The sequence below is a fragment of the Balaenoptera physalus genome (genome assembly GCF_965194825.1).
Source record: "Balaenoptera physalus genome assembly, chromosome: 3".
NCBI classification, from domain to species: domain Eukaryota; kingdom Metazoa; phylum Chordata; class Mammalia; order Artiodactyla; family Balaenopteridae; genus Balaenoptera; species Balaenoptera physalus.
The window spans coordinates 20,727,851-20,747,134 of record NC_138890.1 but is presented as its reverse complement, the minus strand read 5'-3'; the positions used below and the strand labels follow the sequence as shown (position 1 = coordinate 20,747,134).

The 19,284-nt window shown below is 37.7% G+C and overlaps 1 protein-coding gene across 13 annotated transcripts in view; it reads left to right on the top strand.

Moving 5' to 3' along the window:
- The window catches only part of NSD1 (nuclear receptor binding SET domain protein 1), a 134,050-nt gene that overhangs the window by 110,966 nt on the left and 3,800 nt on the right, over positions 1–19,284 (top strand). For 9 of the 13 annotated variants that reach the window (XM_082453427.1, XM_082453428.1, XM_082453421.1 and 6 more), the window contains 7 exons: positions 1,226–1,382; positions 2,699–2,943; positions 5,891–6,003; positions 10,125–10,394; positions 12,024–12,140; positions 13,401–13,542; positions 17,896–18,002. In XM_082453427.1, the coding sequence (XP_082309553.1) occupies positions 1,226–1,382; positions 2,699–2,943; positions 5,891–6,003; positions 10,125–10,394; positions 12,024–12,140; positions 13,401–13,542; positions 17,896–18,002 (1,151 nt within the window). Of the gene's footprint in view, positions 1–1,225; positions 1,383–2,698; positions 2,944–5,890; positions 6,004–10,124; positions 10,395–12,023; positions 12,141–13,400; positions 13,543–14,311; positions 15,318–17,895; positions 18,003–19,284 lie in introns of those variants that run through there. The other 4 variants (XM_082453429.1, XM_082453424.1, XM_082453422.1 and 1 more) reach the window with 3 other exon arrangements.

Below are 19,284 nucleotides of genomic sequence, written 5' to 3'. Positions count from 1 at the left end.
GGAAAGAGAAGCACAGTGAAACCAAGAAGATGGACATGAGTATATACCTTGCTTATGACTTTATCCCTCCCTATCTCTTCAGGGTGAAACTTGGAATTACGTGCTTGAGTCTAGCATGTTTGAAGCATGCTCATTTCTGGCATAAGATAAATAAGGCATTTATTGTATTCCTTAAATGTGAAACCTCTTTACCTGAAATTCTTTATTATCTGCAACCATGAGGATTTCAGATTCAGATATGTAAATTGAGGCACTTTGAGTAAAAATCTTTTAAGAAGTGAAAATTCATCATCACTGCAATACATGTAATTAATCTGGTATCCGAAAACTTGGATGGAGAGGGTAGATCTTATACCTAGCTGAAGTTTAGGCTACAAAGAACATTAGTACCTGTGATTTTTGTCACCAGTAAATTTTGTTGTACATATCTTGAAGTCTTGTTTCTAATCATTACTACTGCTACATCATCTTATTTGTGCATTACAAGGAAACATATATAACTCTAATCTCTCGTTCTAACATTCTGAGCATTTTAATATAATCTACGTTCTTTTGTGTACTATGTTTATGCATTTATAAATGTTATTCTGCAGAGGGCCCTTAGGTGTTGTGAGAGTGCCATACAAAAAAGATTAAAATGTAATTTAAAAAGAGGGAAGGAACTGGCCTTGTGGAGACTACTTACGTGTCAGACACTACTACGCAATTTATTTGCTTATTTAGTTCTCAAACAGGTGTGATTATTGTTCATTGCAGAAAATACCTTACCACTGAAGAAATTAAAACTCAGCAAAGAAAGTGAATTCCCCAAAGCCATATGATCTTAGAGCTCAAGTCTGACATCAGTTAAAGCTTGTGCTCTTTTTACTCTGGCATTGTGTATCATTGATACTGTCTTTATAGTGTGCTGTCTCTTAATGAAGAGGAAGAAGTGTGTGTGGGGTGTGTGTGTGTGTGTACATATATGACTTTTAGAGGTTTACTTCTGCCCTCATTGCCCTAACCTAATTTTGTCAATAAGGGTAAAATCTGACAAACCCCCAGGGGTGGGGTTCAAGTACATTGGAGAGGGAATACTCTTGTAGAAAAGTCTTTCTGAATAATTAAATTACTAAGCCCTTGGCTGGGAGATAAATAATTGGTTAGGAGCTGAGCAAGAGCTGTTTCAGCTGGATCCTTATATGCAGCCTTGTGATGCTAGTGCCAGATTTTTTGATTCCCACAGGAGGCAGCCTTCTGTGCTGTGATTCTTGCCCTGCTGCTTTTCATCGTGAATGCCTGAACATTGATATCCCTGAAGGAAACTGGTATTGCAATGACTGTAAGGCAGGCAAAAAGCCACATTACAGGGAAATTGTCTGGGTAAAAGTTGGACGATACAGGTAAGTAAGCATGAAGGAGACTGGCACTTAGTTCTTTTACCAGCCTCTGTTTCTTGTGCTTAACTTTAAAAAAAAAATGGTCTGATTAAACAAGGTTCACCCCCTCCCCCATTAATTTTCCACTATAGAAGAAAAAAACTTTGCTTTATGTTTTGCAATTATAGGAATATCCATTATAGAAGAAAAAGACTTTGCTTTATGTTTTGCAATTATAGGAATAATATATATCCTCTGTAGGAACTTTATGAATGAAAACAAACCCTTAATCTCACAAACAAGGAAGATACATCACTAACATTTTGGCATATTTACTTGCAGACACACCAATACATGCACCTTCAACATAATTAATTAGCCTTATCGTTGTTTGTACCCAGTTTTGTTTCTTGCTTTTTCTTTTTAAAATTATTTTTATTGGATACGGAATGTACAAAAAATATTATAACATGCTTGATTTTAAAGAAACACTTGTGTATGTACCTCCCAGTTAAAAAAAACAGTACTTTACTGGCACCTTGTACTGCATTTTGTGCTTTTTATTTCTTTGCCTGGTTATATAGGTTTACCACATGTGTGTTTTGTTCTGTATGTTTTAGATCTTTATATAAAGGAATTGTTGCTGTATTTTCCTGCAGCTTGCTTTTTTCATTCACTGTTAGGCTCCTGAGATTTATTATGGTTAGTGCAGCGCTCTAGCTCATTTGTACTTCACTGTTCTACGGTGTTCCTTTATATAGTCATACAGTGTGGTGTAGTTATTTATCCATTCTCACATTCACATTTGGACTATGAATATTTTGTCAATATTTCATGGTGTACATGCATGGGAGCTTCTCTAGGCCATTCTCAGGATAGAATAGCAGGGTCAGGGTTTCCAGCTTTAATAGCTAATGCCAAATTGTCTTCCTAAAAGTCGTTGTAGTAGTTTCCTTCTCAAAGGCCAATTTGTATTTCATTGTATAGCGTCTGTCATTCCCTTACTGTTGAACATTTAAAATTTTTCCAGGTTTTCATTCTTACAGATAATACTTCAATGGACATTATAGTCATAAAGTTTTGTTCCTATCTCTAATTATTTCCTTTTATAGATTCCTTGAAGTAGAACAACAGTCTAAGGGAGTGTGTGTGAGTGTGTGTGTGTGTGTATTTGAGCATGTGCGTGAGGGTGGGCGTCTTCAGCCTTTTGGCACATACTGCTTGTTTCTTCTCTAGTTAGATTGTAAGAATGCCCTGGGTCGCACATTAATGTGGGTTAGAGAGACATTGCTTTTCCTTATTCCTGTCCCAAAAGTAGGATTCTTTTTCGTTCCTTGCAGCCTTCTAGAGGCTTCCTTCCTTCTTTTCACCTTTCCCAGGTGGTGGCCAGCTGAGATCTGCCATCCTCGAGCTGTACCTTCCAATATTGACAAGATGAGACATGATGTGGGCGAGTTCCCTGTGCTCTTCTTTGGGTCTAATGACTATCTGTGGACTCACCAGGCCCGAGTCTTTCCCTACATGGAGGGGGATGTGAGCAGCAAGGATAAGATGGGCAAAGGAGTGGACGGTACATATAAAAAAGGTAACTTTATCTATCCTTTTTGTTTCCCAGGCCAACACAGACCTCTGTTGCCCGCGTATCTGCTCTCTGTTAGAATTGTATGTTTTAGAATTCATATATGCTCCGTTAGCAGCTATGTTCTGCCCTCTGGGGCAGTATGTGGCTGTGGCTACAGGATTTTGCAGAGAAGTTGACCCATGTAGTTCATTAGTTTTGAACCTAACCTTTACTTAACTAGAATTTCCTTAAGGGAAGTTCCTTATCTTACCAATTCTGTTTTGTCAGCGTCTCGTCAGGTAAGTACCAGAGCTTTGGAACTGTTTTGTAGAATAAACACTACAGTTTGCTAGGCAAGGGCTAGAATATCTAGCAGAGCCACATTTGTTCCAAGGAGGTGTTCGTTTGTTTGTTTAGTTTGTTGAGAAGCAATAAAATTCACCCAAAATTATAGAGCAACATAAGATGGTGAAGGCGCATAAATGTTCTTTCTAATCAAAGAGGTTTTTGTAAGCTGGCCTAGCAGTGAAGGAGAGGGGGTATTTGAGGCCAGGAGGGGTTGACAGCGTTCTCTCTGCCTATATAATGAGTAAGGGTTGCTTTGAGAATTCAATGAGATAATACAGAAATCATCCTGAAGGGCATATAGTTGGTATCCCATCAATGATAATTAGCTTCTTCCTTTAGCTGTCCTTTGAAAGGCAATACAGGTATCTCTTGTTATTTGAATATATTTGGACATTGAAGTATAAGATTTTGTTTGCATGGTGAGGTGAAGAGGGGATTTTAAGCAAGTTAAACTTCCTGGTGAGGTGCAATAAAATTCTAAGCAGGTGAAACTTCCTGGATGGGGAATGAGAATGATGTCCATAAGGAATAAGTTCAACAGAGGTTTTGTTTCCCTCATGTTATTTCAGGGGTCCTCACCTGTTGGCAGTGTGCTTTCTGTGCAGATATGCACTATCAGTACTAATACTACAGGAGTTGGGGTCTTGAGTCTTATAGTCTCAGATGGTCAGGGACCAAGTGACCAACATCTTTGCGCAGAGCTGGCCACCGTCAAGGCTGGGGACGAAGGTAGAGTGTAGGCAATATCGCAAGTCTGAGCCTGCTGAAGCTCTGCGATTCTGCTCTTTCTGTACCTTGACCTTAGGCTGGCTGGATGCCTCTGCCTTCAAGGAACACACAGTTTTGTGGGGGAATTGGACACAGATACCGGTAGTCAAAATGCCATTCTTTGAGAGTGCTGTGACAGAAGTGTGCATGGTATGCTGTGGGAGCAGGCCAGGAGGAAGCAAAACAGTGCTGGGGATCAAAGTTTGGAAGTCATGGATGGCTCCTTTCTTAAGTGATACTTTGAAGAAGAACTATAATAACAGTTACCATTTGTTGATTGCCAGGCCCTGTTCAAAGTTTGTTTTCTGCTTTAAGTCTTTGCAGCAACCCTATAAGTTAGATGCCATTATCTTTATCTTATAGATGAGGAAATTGAGGCACATAAAAATTAAATTTGGGGAATTCCCTGGTGGTCCAGTGGTTAGGACTCGGTGCTTTCACTGCCAGGGGCCCGGGTTCAATCCCTAGGCAGGACACTAAGATCCCGAAAGCTGCGTGGCATGGCCAAAAAAAAAAAGTTAAATTTGTTGCACAAGGTTCCAGTGCCAGTAAGTGATAGAGGAAGGTTTCAAACTCTAGTATAGCTGGACTCCAGAATCCAAACTCTTAACCCCTACACTGACTGTGAGGAAGTTAACAACTTAAAATGTTGTAACAAAAAGACAGCATATGTGAAAGCACACATTGAGTCGAACATGATGAGTTAGTGACCTCCAGGTATTTGCTGTGGTTTAAGCACGGGGTTGGGGGAACACTGGACTGTTTCACTGAAGAGGTGGCTAAGTTACATGGTCAGAGCAGAGTTTTAGAAATCTCGGTCTGACTAGAATGTCAGGACCATAGAAAGTGAGAGGTTGTAGTCAGGAATGTCAGCGAGATGGCTGTTTTAGTAATTTCAGGCAGAGATAATGAGACTGTCACAGAGAATAGTGCATGGACTCGAGAGGATGATGGGTACTAGATAGACATTAAGTAGATAAACTAGGTAGGACATGCTGAATAATAGGATGAATGAAGGAGGGAACAACTCCAGGCAACATCAAGTCTGCTAGATGGTGACAAGGAAATGGAGAAAGGGGTGTGGATTAGAGGGGAGATTTTCTTTAAAGAATTGGCAGAGCTTGGGGAAAACTACAGAGAGGAAAGTGGGAAAATTTGGAATTCTTTAAAGAGTTTTTAACCTGAGTCAAGAATAATGAATTAAAATTTTGTTTTAAGTGGAGAAGAATGAGATTAAGATTTTTTTCAGACTTTTCAGGCACTACAATCTTTTAAACATATGAAAGTTCAGGACTTGAATGCAGAATAGCTGCAAAGATCTATCTTTGTATTAGGCTAATAACTGATATTTACAGAATGAGCTTTAGGAGGAGAGTAGGATAGGTGCTCCAGAGAATAGGGAAGAAGGAAGGGAAAACTTCAAATTTTAATTTCTTCCAGAGGAACACAGCATGTTACCTGGACACCTAGGAGACACATTATTAGTGGAAGCAGAAAACTCAGAACTGAGGAAAAAGGCTTAAAGGCAGTGACTTTGCTGAGCAGATGCAGTCTAGTTATTGTTAGGAGATGTTATATGTGGACTTTTTCAAATTATTTAGCTGTGTTTTTGTTTTTTGTTTTAAGTTTTCCTCTGACACTGGTAGTCTGTATAGTGCCATTTAATGATGGATTATGTTTTATTTTAATGCCATATATGAACACTCTGGGGACTATAACTTACGAGAAAATAGAAATCATATATATGTCTTAGGTTTTTGTCTAAAACATGAATTTTCTCCAACTTAAAAGGGGGAAAAAGCGAAATAAGTAACACTACCCAGAGATTAAGTGACTGTGCTGTATGTTTTCTTAGCTCTTCAGGAAGCTGCAGCAAGGTTTGAGGAGTTAAAGACCCAAAAAGAGCTAAGACAGCTACAGGAAGATCGAAAGAATGACAAGAAGCCACCGCCTTATAAGCATATAAAGGTGAGAAAAGACCTCAGGAGAGACCCTGTAATAGCTTGCCTGCTTCCCACTCTGTTCATGAGGAGATCTGGAAGCACAAGCACAGTTGCTTTTAGGTAGAGGTATGAGCTTGAAAGAAGATAAGAACAAAGTGCCAGAGCACCATTTCTAGCACATTGTGTGCACTTTATAAAATTAGTTGTGTGTTGATACAGTGTTGTTCCTGTTGCTTTCGAAAGTCTTTTTATAAAGTGGATTGGAATAGATTCTGTTCACAGTCAACACCTTGTGGTTTGAAAGGGAAAAAAGAGTCTTGATAAAAAATGATAAATGGCCCTGAGATAGTGTGAATAATACACATGGTAAGTCTTCTTGCAATGGCTGATAGTAAAGATATTTTAGGTGGCCAGTATGACTAGGATTCCCAAGGTCACAAGAATACATGTTAAGTGTACCTGATGCTAGTGTACCTGGTAAAACAGTCATCATCATTTATCATCTGGGTCCAGTAGACCCTTTATATTTTTATATTGTTAAGTCATTTTTATAAATACTTTACAGAAGTAAAAATAAAGGAATAGTGAGGAACAAACTTATTAGGAATTTTAGTAAGTATTTACTGAAACCTCTTTTTTAAAAACCTTTTAATCAAGTTAGTTTTGGTGCTCAAATATCAGACCACATGAAAGAATACTATAAGCTCTATTAACAAAATGAGATCGCCCAAGTTCTTGTTGCAAGATATTTGTGATGATGTCATTCCTGGATGGGAAGACCATATGTATATATTTTTTGTCATTAGAGAAGCATTATTCGTGTATTCATTGATTTTTTTTTTCTTTTTTTTTGAGTTTCTGAAGTCTGAGATTTTCACTTAGAGATCAATTTTTAGAGTCTAGTGTGTTTAAGTATGTCCCAAGTGTTCCATGGGACATACTTAAACTAAAAAACGATTTGTTTTTTTATCAAATTCAAATTCAGTTGGGTATCCTGGATTTTTACTTGCTAAATCTAGCAACCCTACTAAAAGTAGACTGAAAGATGTTATCTCCAGTCTTTTATACTTTCTGGAAAGATGATGTAGTACTTTGGGTAATGCAGTGCAGAAACTAAACTGTGACTGTTTCACCGTTGCATCATGTTTTTATGATTCTGTCATTCCACTTATTATTTTTGTCTTTTTTAGCATAGTTGGCAATCATTGATGAGTAACAAAGAGTGATGATGAAATAGTAAAGAATTATGAGATATAGGAAAAGTAAGAACACTAAAACTCCATAATAAAGGTTACATTTATAAAGGTCTAATGGACCTGCCTAGTAGTTGCAATATAGAATGAGTTTTTTAATAAGTAAAGTTTCTTCTTGATTTTTGAAAGACCTCTGAGAAAGTGTCATAAAATATAAAATATCAGTCCTTTCAAGTAGCTAAAACTGTTGGGAAAAAAACAAAACAAAACCTAAAATTGGGTCTAAATGGACCCCGATGGTAGAACTGAGAGTTAAATGGAGTTACTGTGCGTGGAGACATAACACTGAGGTGTAGTTCATCCTCAGAAAAAGGGAAAGTAATTTCTGTTTCCACAGTCGTAAAGGTCACACATAGCAGAAGTTAGGCACTTCAGAGTAGCATGTCAACCGTATTGAACCTGTATATTGAGAAACCAACTAACGTCCCATACATGATCTAATCACAGAATTTAGACACCAGCTTCTTTCCTCCACCTTTAAAACAAAAACGTATTTCCAGGAAAAAGATTTAGAAAGGGGTTGGCAAACTATGGTCCATGGGCCAAATCTGGCCTACTATGTATGGTTGGGAAAATTTGTTTTTTACAGACTATTTCCTGACACATGAAGATTTTATAAAATTCAAATATTAGTGTCCATAATTAAAGTTTTATTGACACACAGCTATGCTTGTTCATTTACATATTGTCTATTGCTGCTTTCGAGCTATAGTGGCAGAGTTGAGCAACATGCACCAGAGATCTATGGCTTGCAAAACATAAAATATTTACTGTCTGGCCCTTTACAGAAAAAGTTTGTCAATCCCTGATCTAGAGCAAGTGTAAATACTACAATTACATATCTGTGTTGTTCTTAGTTAACCACGTGTGGGGTTTTGTTTTTGCTTTATGTTGTGTTAGGCAAGAAACTTATTTGGGGTTAATAACAGGTTAGATCATATGTCAAGGAGGAATGATTGAAACATACCTTTATAGAGAGAAAAGGAGTAGGATGAAACTTTTTTTGGTTGGGGGTGTGTCAGTCAGGTAAAGATATTCACCTTGAATCAGAGGTGAATATTCAGATGCCTTATGTAGGACCTGTAGTTTCAGGTGATTGAGCTCAGCCCTTGTCTATGCCTTAGAATTTGCCTTACTCAGTAGGTTTGTGACTTCCAGTTGCATATGGTGAGAGTGTTCCTCCATTAACAAGTTTATACTGTTTATCAGTATTTTAAAGAAGCTGGGAAGAGATCTGGCAGTGAGACTTACATCATTTTAAGTTGTTCTGGAGAACGTTTGAAGGCAGTATACTTCTACAAACAGATTATTCCCCACAACAGTCTTGCAAGTAAAAGTGACTTGTCAAAATCATGCAATTCCTGAGGAGTCAAATTTTATGTATAGGATGGGTTTTTGAAGACTCGTGGTTTGACTGTTCCCACTGAAATAATATCAAGTAGGGGAGACTCATTTTTATTTTATTTTATTGAAGTATAGTTGATTTACAATGTTGTGTTAATTTCTGCTGTACAGCAAAATGAGTCAGTTATACACATATATATATTCCTTTTAATTATGGTTTATCATAGGATATTGAATACAGTTCCCTGTGCTATACAGTAGGACCTTGTTATTATCCACTCTATATATAATAGTTTGCATATGCTAACCCCGAACTCCCACTCCCCAGCCCCCCCACCACACTCTCTCCCTCCCTCCCCCTCTCTCTGTCTCTCTCTCTCTCTCTCTCCCTCCCTCCCTCTCCCTCTCTCCCCCCCCCTCCCCCTCTCCCTCCCTCCCCAAGTAGGGGAGACCATTGTTATAGTGCACAAATCCATCACTGTTGTGGAACATCTATTTTTTTTTTCTCCACATTGTTGTTAGTATTTGTGAAAATTCTAATGGCTTCAGAATCACAGAAATTGTTTGGCCTCTATGTTTTACCACACTGGATTTTCAAGGTGGTTTTCAGTACTAGCACCACTAAAAATGAATGCCTGGGTGACATTGCTGTAGTCTATTAAAAAGATTTCAAGTTATGATAGTCAATATTAAAATACATCTTCACAAATAGGACTCCAATTGCTCAGAGACCTTTTCATATTAAATATTTACCGGTTGAGAATGGTGATTTTTTATTTTTTAATGTAGCAGCTAAAGTGGCGCCACCATGTGGCAATAGCAGAAACTCATTTTACAATTTGCTTGGCTTCCCAGCCTTGAAATTATGATTTTTTTTTAGAAATGAATTTTTAAAATTTGTGGTATTTACATTTTGTGTATCAAGTGAGACTTTATTTTTATGTCAAATTGCCTAAATCTTTATTTCCTCCAGTTTTTTAATTGTGGTAAAATACAGATAACATAAAATTTTTGATCTTACCATATTTAAGTATACAGTTCAGTGGTATTAAATGCGTTCATAACGTTTTGCAACCGTTGCCACCATCCATCTCTAGAACTCTTTACATTTTGTAAAACTGAAATCTATACCCCAATAAACAGTGGCTTCCCATTTTCCCCTCCTCTCAGCCCCTGGCAACTATTATTCTACTTTCTGTCTCTTTGTATCTAAGTAGAATCAGTATTTGTCTGTTTTGACTGGCTTATTTCATTTAACATAATGTCCTCCGGGTTCATCCATGTTGTGTATCGTGTGTCAAAATTTCCTCCCTTTTTAGGTTGAATGAGATTCCATTATTTTTGCCACATTTTGCTTATTCATTTGTCAGTGGACACTTGTGTTGTTGCCACATTTTAGCTATTGTGAATAATCCTGCTGAATCTTGATAATTCAAAATCATGTAAAATGTGGCATGTGACTTTAAAGGAAAGAAATCTGCCTTTCATAGGTCCTAAATTGTCTTGTGTTGACTTGCCTGCTATACTATAGTATGTGTTTCTTCTCCAGGTGAACCGTCCTATTGGCAGGGTACAGATCTTCACTGCAGACTTGTCTGAAATTCCCCGTTGCAACTGTAAAGCTACTGATGAGAACCCCTGTGGGATAGACTCCGAGTGCATCAACCGCATGCTGCTCTATGAGTGTCACCCCACAGTATGTCCTGCTGGAGGGCGCTGCCAAAACCAGTGCTTTACTAAGCGCCAGTATCCAGAGGTTGAAATTTTTCGCACATTACAGAGGGGCTGGGGTCTCCGGACAAAAACAGATATCAAAAAGGTGAAGAAACCTATTCTTAATTTTCAGATTTTTTTTCTTCTTTGCAGTTGCTTAATATGAGTAATTGTTCTTGATGAATATGAGAAAATTGATCATGGAGGAAAATAATATAGTGTGAGGATTAACCTTACTATTATGTCTTGCCAGTCCTTCCAGAAATTAGAGGCTTGAGAATAGATGGTCTCCTTTATTTCTAAAGTTCAAGTATTGATCATGTTCCGTATGTATGAGGATGAAAAAAATGAGGGAAATTCATACAGATACTGTGGCCTTGTCTGCTCGTTTGTGGAAATCCTGGAACCTGTAGTTAAGAGAGAGAATAGTGAGAGCATGATACAGAGGTGTTAATCACCAACTAATAAAATAAAATCTATTTTTACTGAGAGAAAAATAGGTTTGGGTTCATGGAACATGAAGGAGAAGAGGATTAGGTCTTCTCTAATGAAAATGCAGTAACATCTTCAACTTGAAACTTGGAAGGACCTGCAGGTTTCTAATAAATAGATGGTATTGTACAGTCTTTGAGTAAAATAAATTATATTTGACATTTTAATAGAATAAACCTTACTCTGGTTATACCTTTTGAAGAATTTTATTGAAGTTTGTGTCTAGGAAAGGAAGTGAATATGGGTTGGTCTATTTTAGTCATTTGCTAAGTAACTATTATATATCGTCTGTGTGTCAGGCATGTTGCTGTGTGATGCAGTGCTCAGTAAGAGAGACATGGTCCATGCTTTCATACAGTTTACATTCTAGATGCGGAGAGACATTGAAAAAGTAATCACCCAATGTGGAAACACAAAGGGTTCTGGAGGCATGTGGCAAAGGGCCTGAAACTAGCTTGTCTCTGAGAATTTTAATTTTGTTGTTGTTGTTGTGCTGGGTCTTAGTTGCAACAGGCAGGCTCCTTAGTTGCCTCTCAAGGGCTCCTTAGTTGTGTCACGTGGGCTCCTTAGTTGTGGCATGCAAACTCTTAGTTGCGGCATGCATGTGGGAATCTAGTTCCCTGACCAGGGATCAAACCCAGGCCCCCTGCATTGGGAGTGTGGAGTCTTAACCACTGCACCACCAGGGAAGTCCCTGAGAATATTTTAAATTGAGACTTGAAAGATAAGTAATTGTTGGCTTAGGCTGGTTGAGCGTTCAGGCATTTCAGGTAGAGGAGATAGCATGAGAGAAAGCCAGTATGACTATTGTATAGTGAGTCAGGAGGACAGTGATGTGAAATGTGGAAGGGCAGTAGGCAGGGCATGCTGCAAGGAAAAAGAGGATAGTTTAGCGAAATTGACTTTTAGGTTCTTGGACAGGTAAAGGGATCGACTATCCATATCACCATTATAGTGGAGCTTTAGTTTACTTACTTTCATTTTGGTTGATCTTAAGGTGTATCCCAAGTTTTCTGCTGTTGGCTGTGGTAGGAGTGGGGAGATGGTTCATATTTTCAAATAGTTGAAGCATCATATTTATATTATGTGGTTTCTTGAATAAACCTTTGTTAAAGTGACTAGTTAAATGTGCATGAATTGCTTTGGAGAATCTGTTGTTTTCATTAATTTTTTAAAATAAGGTATACCTGTGAACACAGTTATGCTTTTTGCCACTTAAGTCAAGAGCTATTTCTTGTTCCAGGGTGAATTTGTCAATGAATATGTGGGTGAGCTAATAGATGAAGAAGAGTGCAGAGCTCGAATCCGTTATGCCCAAGAACACGATATCACTAATTTCTATATGCTCACTTTAGACAAAGTAAGTAATGAAAAGTGTTATTTCCACTGTTGTAAGATTGTGAATTAGTGTTGTCCCAGCTATAGTGTTTATAGGCATGTCATACACTGTCCAAAACAGTGTCTTTCCCCCATATTCATAGGGATTGCTTGATCAGGGTCCTGGAGTTAGGTAAGGTTGCTCATTTCTAGCTGTACACCCATGGCAAAAGGCAATACAGCTGCCTTTAGCATTATTTTTCAGTGTCCAACGTAAGTTCGGGATTATGTCTTTTAGTGTTTTTCCTATAAGATTAAAACTTGAAGCCAGAGAAATAAATAATTCTTTTACTTTTTATTTTACAGATTGAGACACTGATTTGTTCGTATTTAATTAGTGCATTTGGAATTTCTGATGAGTTACATTTCCCTGGTGTCTAGAATTATATTTGGGATTTCTTTTTTTGTATGTGTGTTTCTAACATGTTTTATTTTATTTATTTTAAATTTATTTTTTATTTTTTAATATTTTATAGAAGTATATTTCGTTTACAATGTTGTATGTATTTCTGCTGTACAGCAAAGTGATTCAGTTATACATATGTATATTCTTTTTCATATTCTTTTGTATTATGATTTATCACCAAATATTGAATATAGTTCCCTGTGCTATACAGTAGGACCTTGTTGTTTATGGGATTTATTTCTAATTCCAGCATCCTAATGTGTTTCGTTTCTGTGTATACTGAGATTCCTCTTTGTACCTGAGTATTACGTTCTGCTAGGTTCCTCTCCCCCACCCCCCTTTAACTTTTATAATAGACCTTTCTTGGTGTGAAACTTTGTATTTACCGAGTTGTACTTTTATGGATTGTGAGATTCTCACCTCAAGATACTCTGATCTTCGTTCGGGATGGGGTCTTGATGTCATTATTAAAATCTTAGGTGATTTCTGATGTGTAGCCAGGGTTCAGGACTACCTGATTAAGAGAATGGAACAAGCTACTACTTCTAGGACGGTGGTCCTCAAACTTTAGGATATATCATAATCACCTAGTGGGCTTAACACAGATTGCTGGGCCTCAGAGTTTCTGCTTTAGTATATCTGGAGTGCAACCCAAGAACTAGCATTTCTAACGGATTCCGAGTTGGTGATACTAGTGCTGGTCAAGGGACTACACTCTGAGACTACCCCTCTGGAAGAATCAAACTTTACAAATAGAAACTCCAGCTTATTTATTATTACTCTAATTTTAATCAATAATAGTAGAGGTCTGCTGAACAGCATCTCTTGGAATTCTAGGATCGTATTATTGATGCTGGTCCCAAAGGAAACTATGCTCGATTCATGAATCATTGCTGCCAGCCCAACTGTGAAACACAGAAGTGGTCTGTGAATGGAGATACCCGTGTTGGCCTTTTTGCCTTGAGTGACATTAAAGCAGGTAAGAATCATTTAAGGATTCTGGAGCTAGGAATGGGATTTCAGTTTTTATTATCTAAAAATCCCATATGTTCTATAATCCAAAATGAGGTTGCAAACTCCCAAGGATACGTAAAAGACTTTCCAGGTGGTACTTGGCATGTACCAGGTATTTTTTTTGTTGGTGGTGGTATGGTAAAATACACGTTACATAAAATTTACCATTTTAGCCATTTTTAAGTGTACGGTTCAGTGGCATTAAGTCCATTCGCATTGTTTTGCAACAATCACCACCATCTGTCTCCAGAACTTTTTTATCTTCTCCAGCTGAAGATACCCATTAACCAATAACTCCCTAATTTCCCCCCCTCCCCGAGCCCCGGGCAACCACCATTTTATCTTCTGTCTCTGTGATTTTTTTAGCTACTCTAGGAATCTCATGGAAGTGCAGTCATACAATATTTGTTTTGTTGTGGCTAGCTCATTTTTACTTAGCATGATGTCTTCAAGGTTTGGGCATGGATGTTTGGTTTTTTTTTGTTTGTTTGTTTTTTTCTGGCCGTGCCACACGGCTTGTGGAATCTTAGTTCCCCGACCAGGGATTGAACCAGGGGCCACCACAGTGAAAGCACCGAGTCCTAACCACTGGACCACCAGGGAATTCCCTGGATCGTTTTAAAGGAATAAATTTCCAGACCTTTTCCATAGCTTTTATATGAACTCCTTAAAAATTGGTCTGCCTTAGGAATTCCCTGGTGGCACAGTGGTTAAGAATCCGCCTGCCAATGCAGGGAACACGGGTTCGATCCCTGGTCCGGGAAGATCCCACATGCCGCAGAGCAACTAAGCCCATGTGTCACAACTACTGAACCCGCGTGCCACAACTACTGAAGCCCACATGCCTAGAGCCTGTGCTCCGCCACAAGAGAAGCCACCGCAATGAGAAGCCCGTGCACCGCAACGAAGAGTAGCCCCCGCTCGCCGCAACTAGAGGAAGCCCGTGCGCAGCAATGAAGACCCAACGCAGCCAGAAATAAATAAATAAAATAAATAAATTTATTTTTTAAAAAAACTGGTCTGCCTTAGAAAGTGTCAACATTCCAGGTCTCCTTTTACAGTTGCCCTTCATCCACTTTATAAACCAAATATCTACCTCTTACCCATCTGAATTTTATGGTTTATGAGCCCAAGGCTAAGAAAAACAAAAACCCTCACCTCTTGGGTCTCAAAGAACTGGACATTTGGAGAATGCTCAGCTATGTTGTGGCATGCCTGGATGCCTATTATGTCTCTGAGAATTCAGAGTGTAGAAGTGAGGTAGTTGTAATCAGCACGATATTAAGATGTTTATTTGAATTGAAAGTAAACCTGATAGGGCTAAGAGGTTTGAAAGTAAAGTTATATGATGGATATTTTCCATCAATTAAAGGAGCTTAAAATTTAGTGTCAAGGTTTTGATGAAAAAATTGTAAGCATATCGTATATACATATACATATGACACCCTCTAAATTGCATGATTTTTAAAAATATTTAGACTTGTATAAGTTTGAATGTATAAGGACGTATAATATAATTTTTCAAAATAAGTTTTGCAGGAAAACTAGCAAAGCATTTTCATATCACTCTCCTAACTCAAAATGAGATCAGACTGGCCTGGGTAGTTTGTAATTGACAGTAGCGTAGTCCAATGACTTTCAAAGCAGAAATCCCATATGAGCATTTTGCTTTGCCCAGTCAGTGTCATTTACCTCAGGAAACACTAATCAAGATAAAGTAATTAAAGAGCAATTTTGTCAGCTTTTTGTCTGTTGCCTTTTCTTTTTTCAATCTGTGGATAACACCCAACACCGCCCCCCTCCCCCAATATATCTATTTCTCTATAATTTAAATATACTGCTGCCCAGGAGTCTTTTAGGCTCTTTAGAATTTTAAAGGCTCTGACAGTTTTCATATTTTAAAAATTGAGCCACTGGTTCCTTTTTCCTGTTTTGCATTGCTTCACATAAAGTGTTTAATGATGAAAGTAACAATGCTTGAGCATCACTGTGCACTGTACTCTGTTGGACTAAATGATAGTGATTTTTAAAATCAGTAACTTGTATCAAGTTTTTGGAATGGATGGCTTCAGAGTAAATCGGGTAGATTTCTGCTTTGTAACAGGAATTATCAAGTGAGTGCTATAAGAGCTACCATTTATCCAATGCCAGACACTGTTCCAAGCATATTGTCTCATTTAATCCTTACAAAAGTACTGTAAAGTATTTGGTAGCATATCTATGTTACTTGGATTCTTGGATCTGATATATCTCTCATTCTTTTCTCCATTTTTCTCTCTAACCACACTGGGGGAGGGAGGGGCAGTGTTCCTCTGTATTAATTACTAAAATGTTAGCCATGTGACTTCAGTTCTTATCTCTGTCCTGACTGCTTTTAGTACCACACTTCTACTTTGACGTTTAGTCTGTGTCCGTGGGGATGGCCTCTTCTACCATGTCTAGCCACAAATTTCTCTTCTCCCATATTCATTCAGCTCAGGTAGAATGGTGTGGGAATTGACAGACCTTATTCCTGTCCTCCCAGTCTGCAAGGATGGGATGGGGGAATTGAGACAGAATGTGCTCATTGCCATGCAGAGTGCCCATAGGAGCTTCAGCCTTGCGAATGGAATCAGAACTTTCAGCTTGCTCTCCTCCTTACACATCCAACCTCATGGGCTCTTCACATACCTGTTACTTTCTGTCTTCAATGTGTCATACTCACTCCTTGTTTATCTCTTCTCCAGTGCCATTTGCCATCCCCCCAGATTGCAGATTATTGTATTTTAGACTGTTTTCTAGAACGGCTTTCCTGTATGCATACTGATACCTTTCTGATTAGCCCCTTGTGTGGTTCAGCAAGTTATGCCAAGTGTCTTGCTATCTTGTGGTTGAGTTGCATTGTAAGCACATTAAATATATGAAAATTCAGCTATATGCTCATAAATTTTTAAATAAGATTAGTGTGAATAGAATTACCCATCATTCAGTCCAGTAAGTTCACAGTGGGGAGGGGAGATGTGACCCTGCTGTTACCTTGGTCAGTCTTGGTTCCTACAGGCTCCTCACAATGTGAGCCTCTTACCAGGCCACAAGTGATTCTAGCATTTGTACCATATGGACTCCTAAATATAAGCCAGCTGCTTTATAATTTGCTCAACCAAATTAAAAAATAATTATGTTTCCAATATTAGATGAAAAACTGTATATATTAATTAGTCTCACTGATAGAAGATTTGTCATTCTGCAAAGGGAAATCTTCCTAAGTTTTGACAATTTTGACTGAACAATTATCACTTTGTACATTAACGGTAAGCCATTACCCCCACCCAGAGATAACCTCTTTGTATGTCTGTATAAAATTCTTCTATTTGTTAGGCTTTCCCTAACACGCTTTGAGTTTGAATGTGTGATTTATTTGCTCTCAGTTTTGATGAAATGCACTTGTGACAGAAAGGGGACTTTTTATACCTTAAATTTGTACATCTCCTATTAAAGTTTACAAATTTCTGCTATGTACATTATGTCATTCTCAGTAAGTTCGTGAGATTGTTATCTGCATTTAACAAATGGACTCTTGGGCTCAAATCAGCCAGCTAGATTGTGGTGTAACTTGGGATGTATAGCCAGGGCTTAGGTCTTGTGGTCTAGAGTTCTCTGGTATTATTCTGTATTGACATGTCTGTCTCCCTTGAGTGCTGCCTGGTAAGATGTACTCACCTTGGCACAGATGACAGGTTTCCTTTCATACTTGCTTTCCCAGTGCCTGGCACATCAGTGCACAATAAATTGCTGTTTGTCTGTTTTTGGTAATGAATTAATATATTTTGAATCTGAATGGTTAGAAAAAAATAAAAAACAATTTGGGATTAACACATCTATAGTAAAAGTTATTTTAAATATTACTTGTTGGGACTTCCCTGGCGGTCCAGTGGTTAAGACTTCGCCTTCCAGTGCAGGGGGTGCAGGTTCGATCCCTGGTCAGGGAGCTAAGATCCCACATGCCTCGCAGCCAGGAAACCAAAAAGTAAAACAGAAGCAATATTGTAACAAATTCAATAAAGACTTTAAAAATGGTCCACATCAAAAAAATCTTTAAAAAAATTACTTGTCAAGTCATATAAGTTTTTCTGTTACTAAGTTATATTAGCTCATTAATAATGTTACAGGATTAGGATTTATTAGTATGTTAATAATATAGTGCGATTAGAGTTAATAAATCCTTTTAATCCTCTTTTAAAAATTAATCTGTTCTCTTGGAAGTCTGCCTTTTGTGATTAATACAGAAATAATGTAATTAAAGCCATAGATATTAATATTTTCATGGTCTTTTATTCAGGCACTGAACTTACCTTCAACTACAACCTAGAATGTCTTGGGAATGGAAAGACTGTTTGCAAATGTGGAGCTCCGAACTGCAGTGGCTTTTTGGGTGTAAGGCCAAAGGTACCTTTTAGACGTTTGCATCAGGGATAGTGGTGTGGTCCTCCCTCCCTAACCTGTGGCAGGACTGAGTCTTCATTTTAAGAAGATGTCTTTTTGAAATAATGACATTGAATAGTTGTCAGTAGGGACACTGGCAATTTAACTAAGCATTCTGCTGATCAGTTTGGTACACTAGAGAGGGTCTTTGGATATTGTTGAAGTGTTTTGAACAATCTGACTTCTAATTAGTGATACCTTTCTAGCTAAAAAAGCTGTAAAATAGGAATCTGTAAAGTAGGTTACTTCCCATGTCCTTTATTGGTCTTAGTTTATCTTACATTTCCTGAGAAAGGGTCTCAGTCTCTGTCTCTGTGTCTCTTTTTGCCTTTTTAAAGATATCAAAGAATCTGATATTGAATTTAAGATTCTAAATGTAGTATAAGACTGTAGATAAACATAGGACTTTTTTTTTTTTTTTAAGGACCCTTAATCTTAACCATGTACCATGTAACAGTATAAACTTTGTTGTATCTTACTTCCTGGTTTTTTTATGTGTACTTTAACTGAATTATAGTTCTATAACTGTTAAGAATTGTTTATAATTCTTAAATATTATACAACATTTTTTCCTTGCTGTTACATAATTTTCACAACCATCATTTTTAGTGACTGTTTAAATTTTTATATAATGGATGAACCATAATAGATGAACATCTGGATGCTTCCAGATTTCTCTATTGTAAGTAACAGCATGCTGAAAATTGAAGTTTAATTTTGATGCAAAGTAGACTACACAGTGACTCCAATTGGGTATTTCCCATTATGCTTGTTTGATTGTGAAGTCAACATTAAGAACTGAAAAATGCAAATTAGCATGGAAACCACTAGCTAAAGAGGGTAATCATTTTGAGCTATAATAAATGAAGAACACCCAGTGATTATTCTTTTATCTATTAAATAAGAAAATTTATATTGGATTTTGTATTTTGTTTAGTTAGTTGGTTAAATAGTCTTGTTCCTTAAGATGTGCAGTTGACTTAGTCCCTATAAATTAAAACAGTAACAGAGTTTAATGGTGTTAGGTGCACTAGGGATGTCAGTTTCTGTATCTTTAGGGTCTTTGTAGCATTTCACACATGAATCAGTGAAAGGGAAATTCAGGAGCAGAAGTTTAGAAATGGGAGGAGATCACTGTGGGCTGGCAATAAATTGGATTGGTCCTGGATGTTCCTAGGCCGAGATAAATAATGCGATGAAAACCATGCATTTTGGTGACCAAGTGTGGTCTGCAGGGAGCACAGAG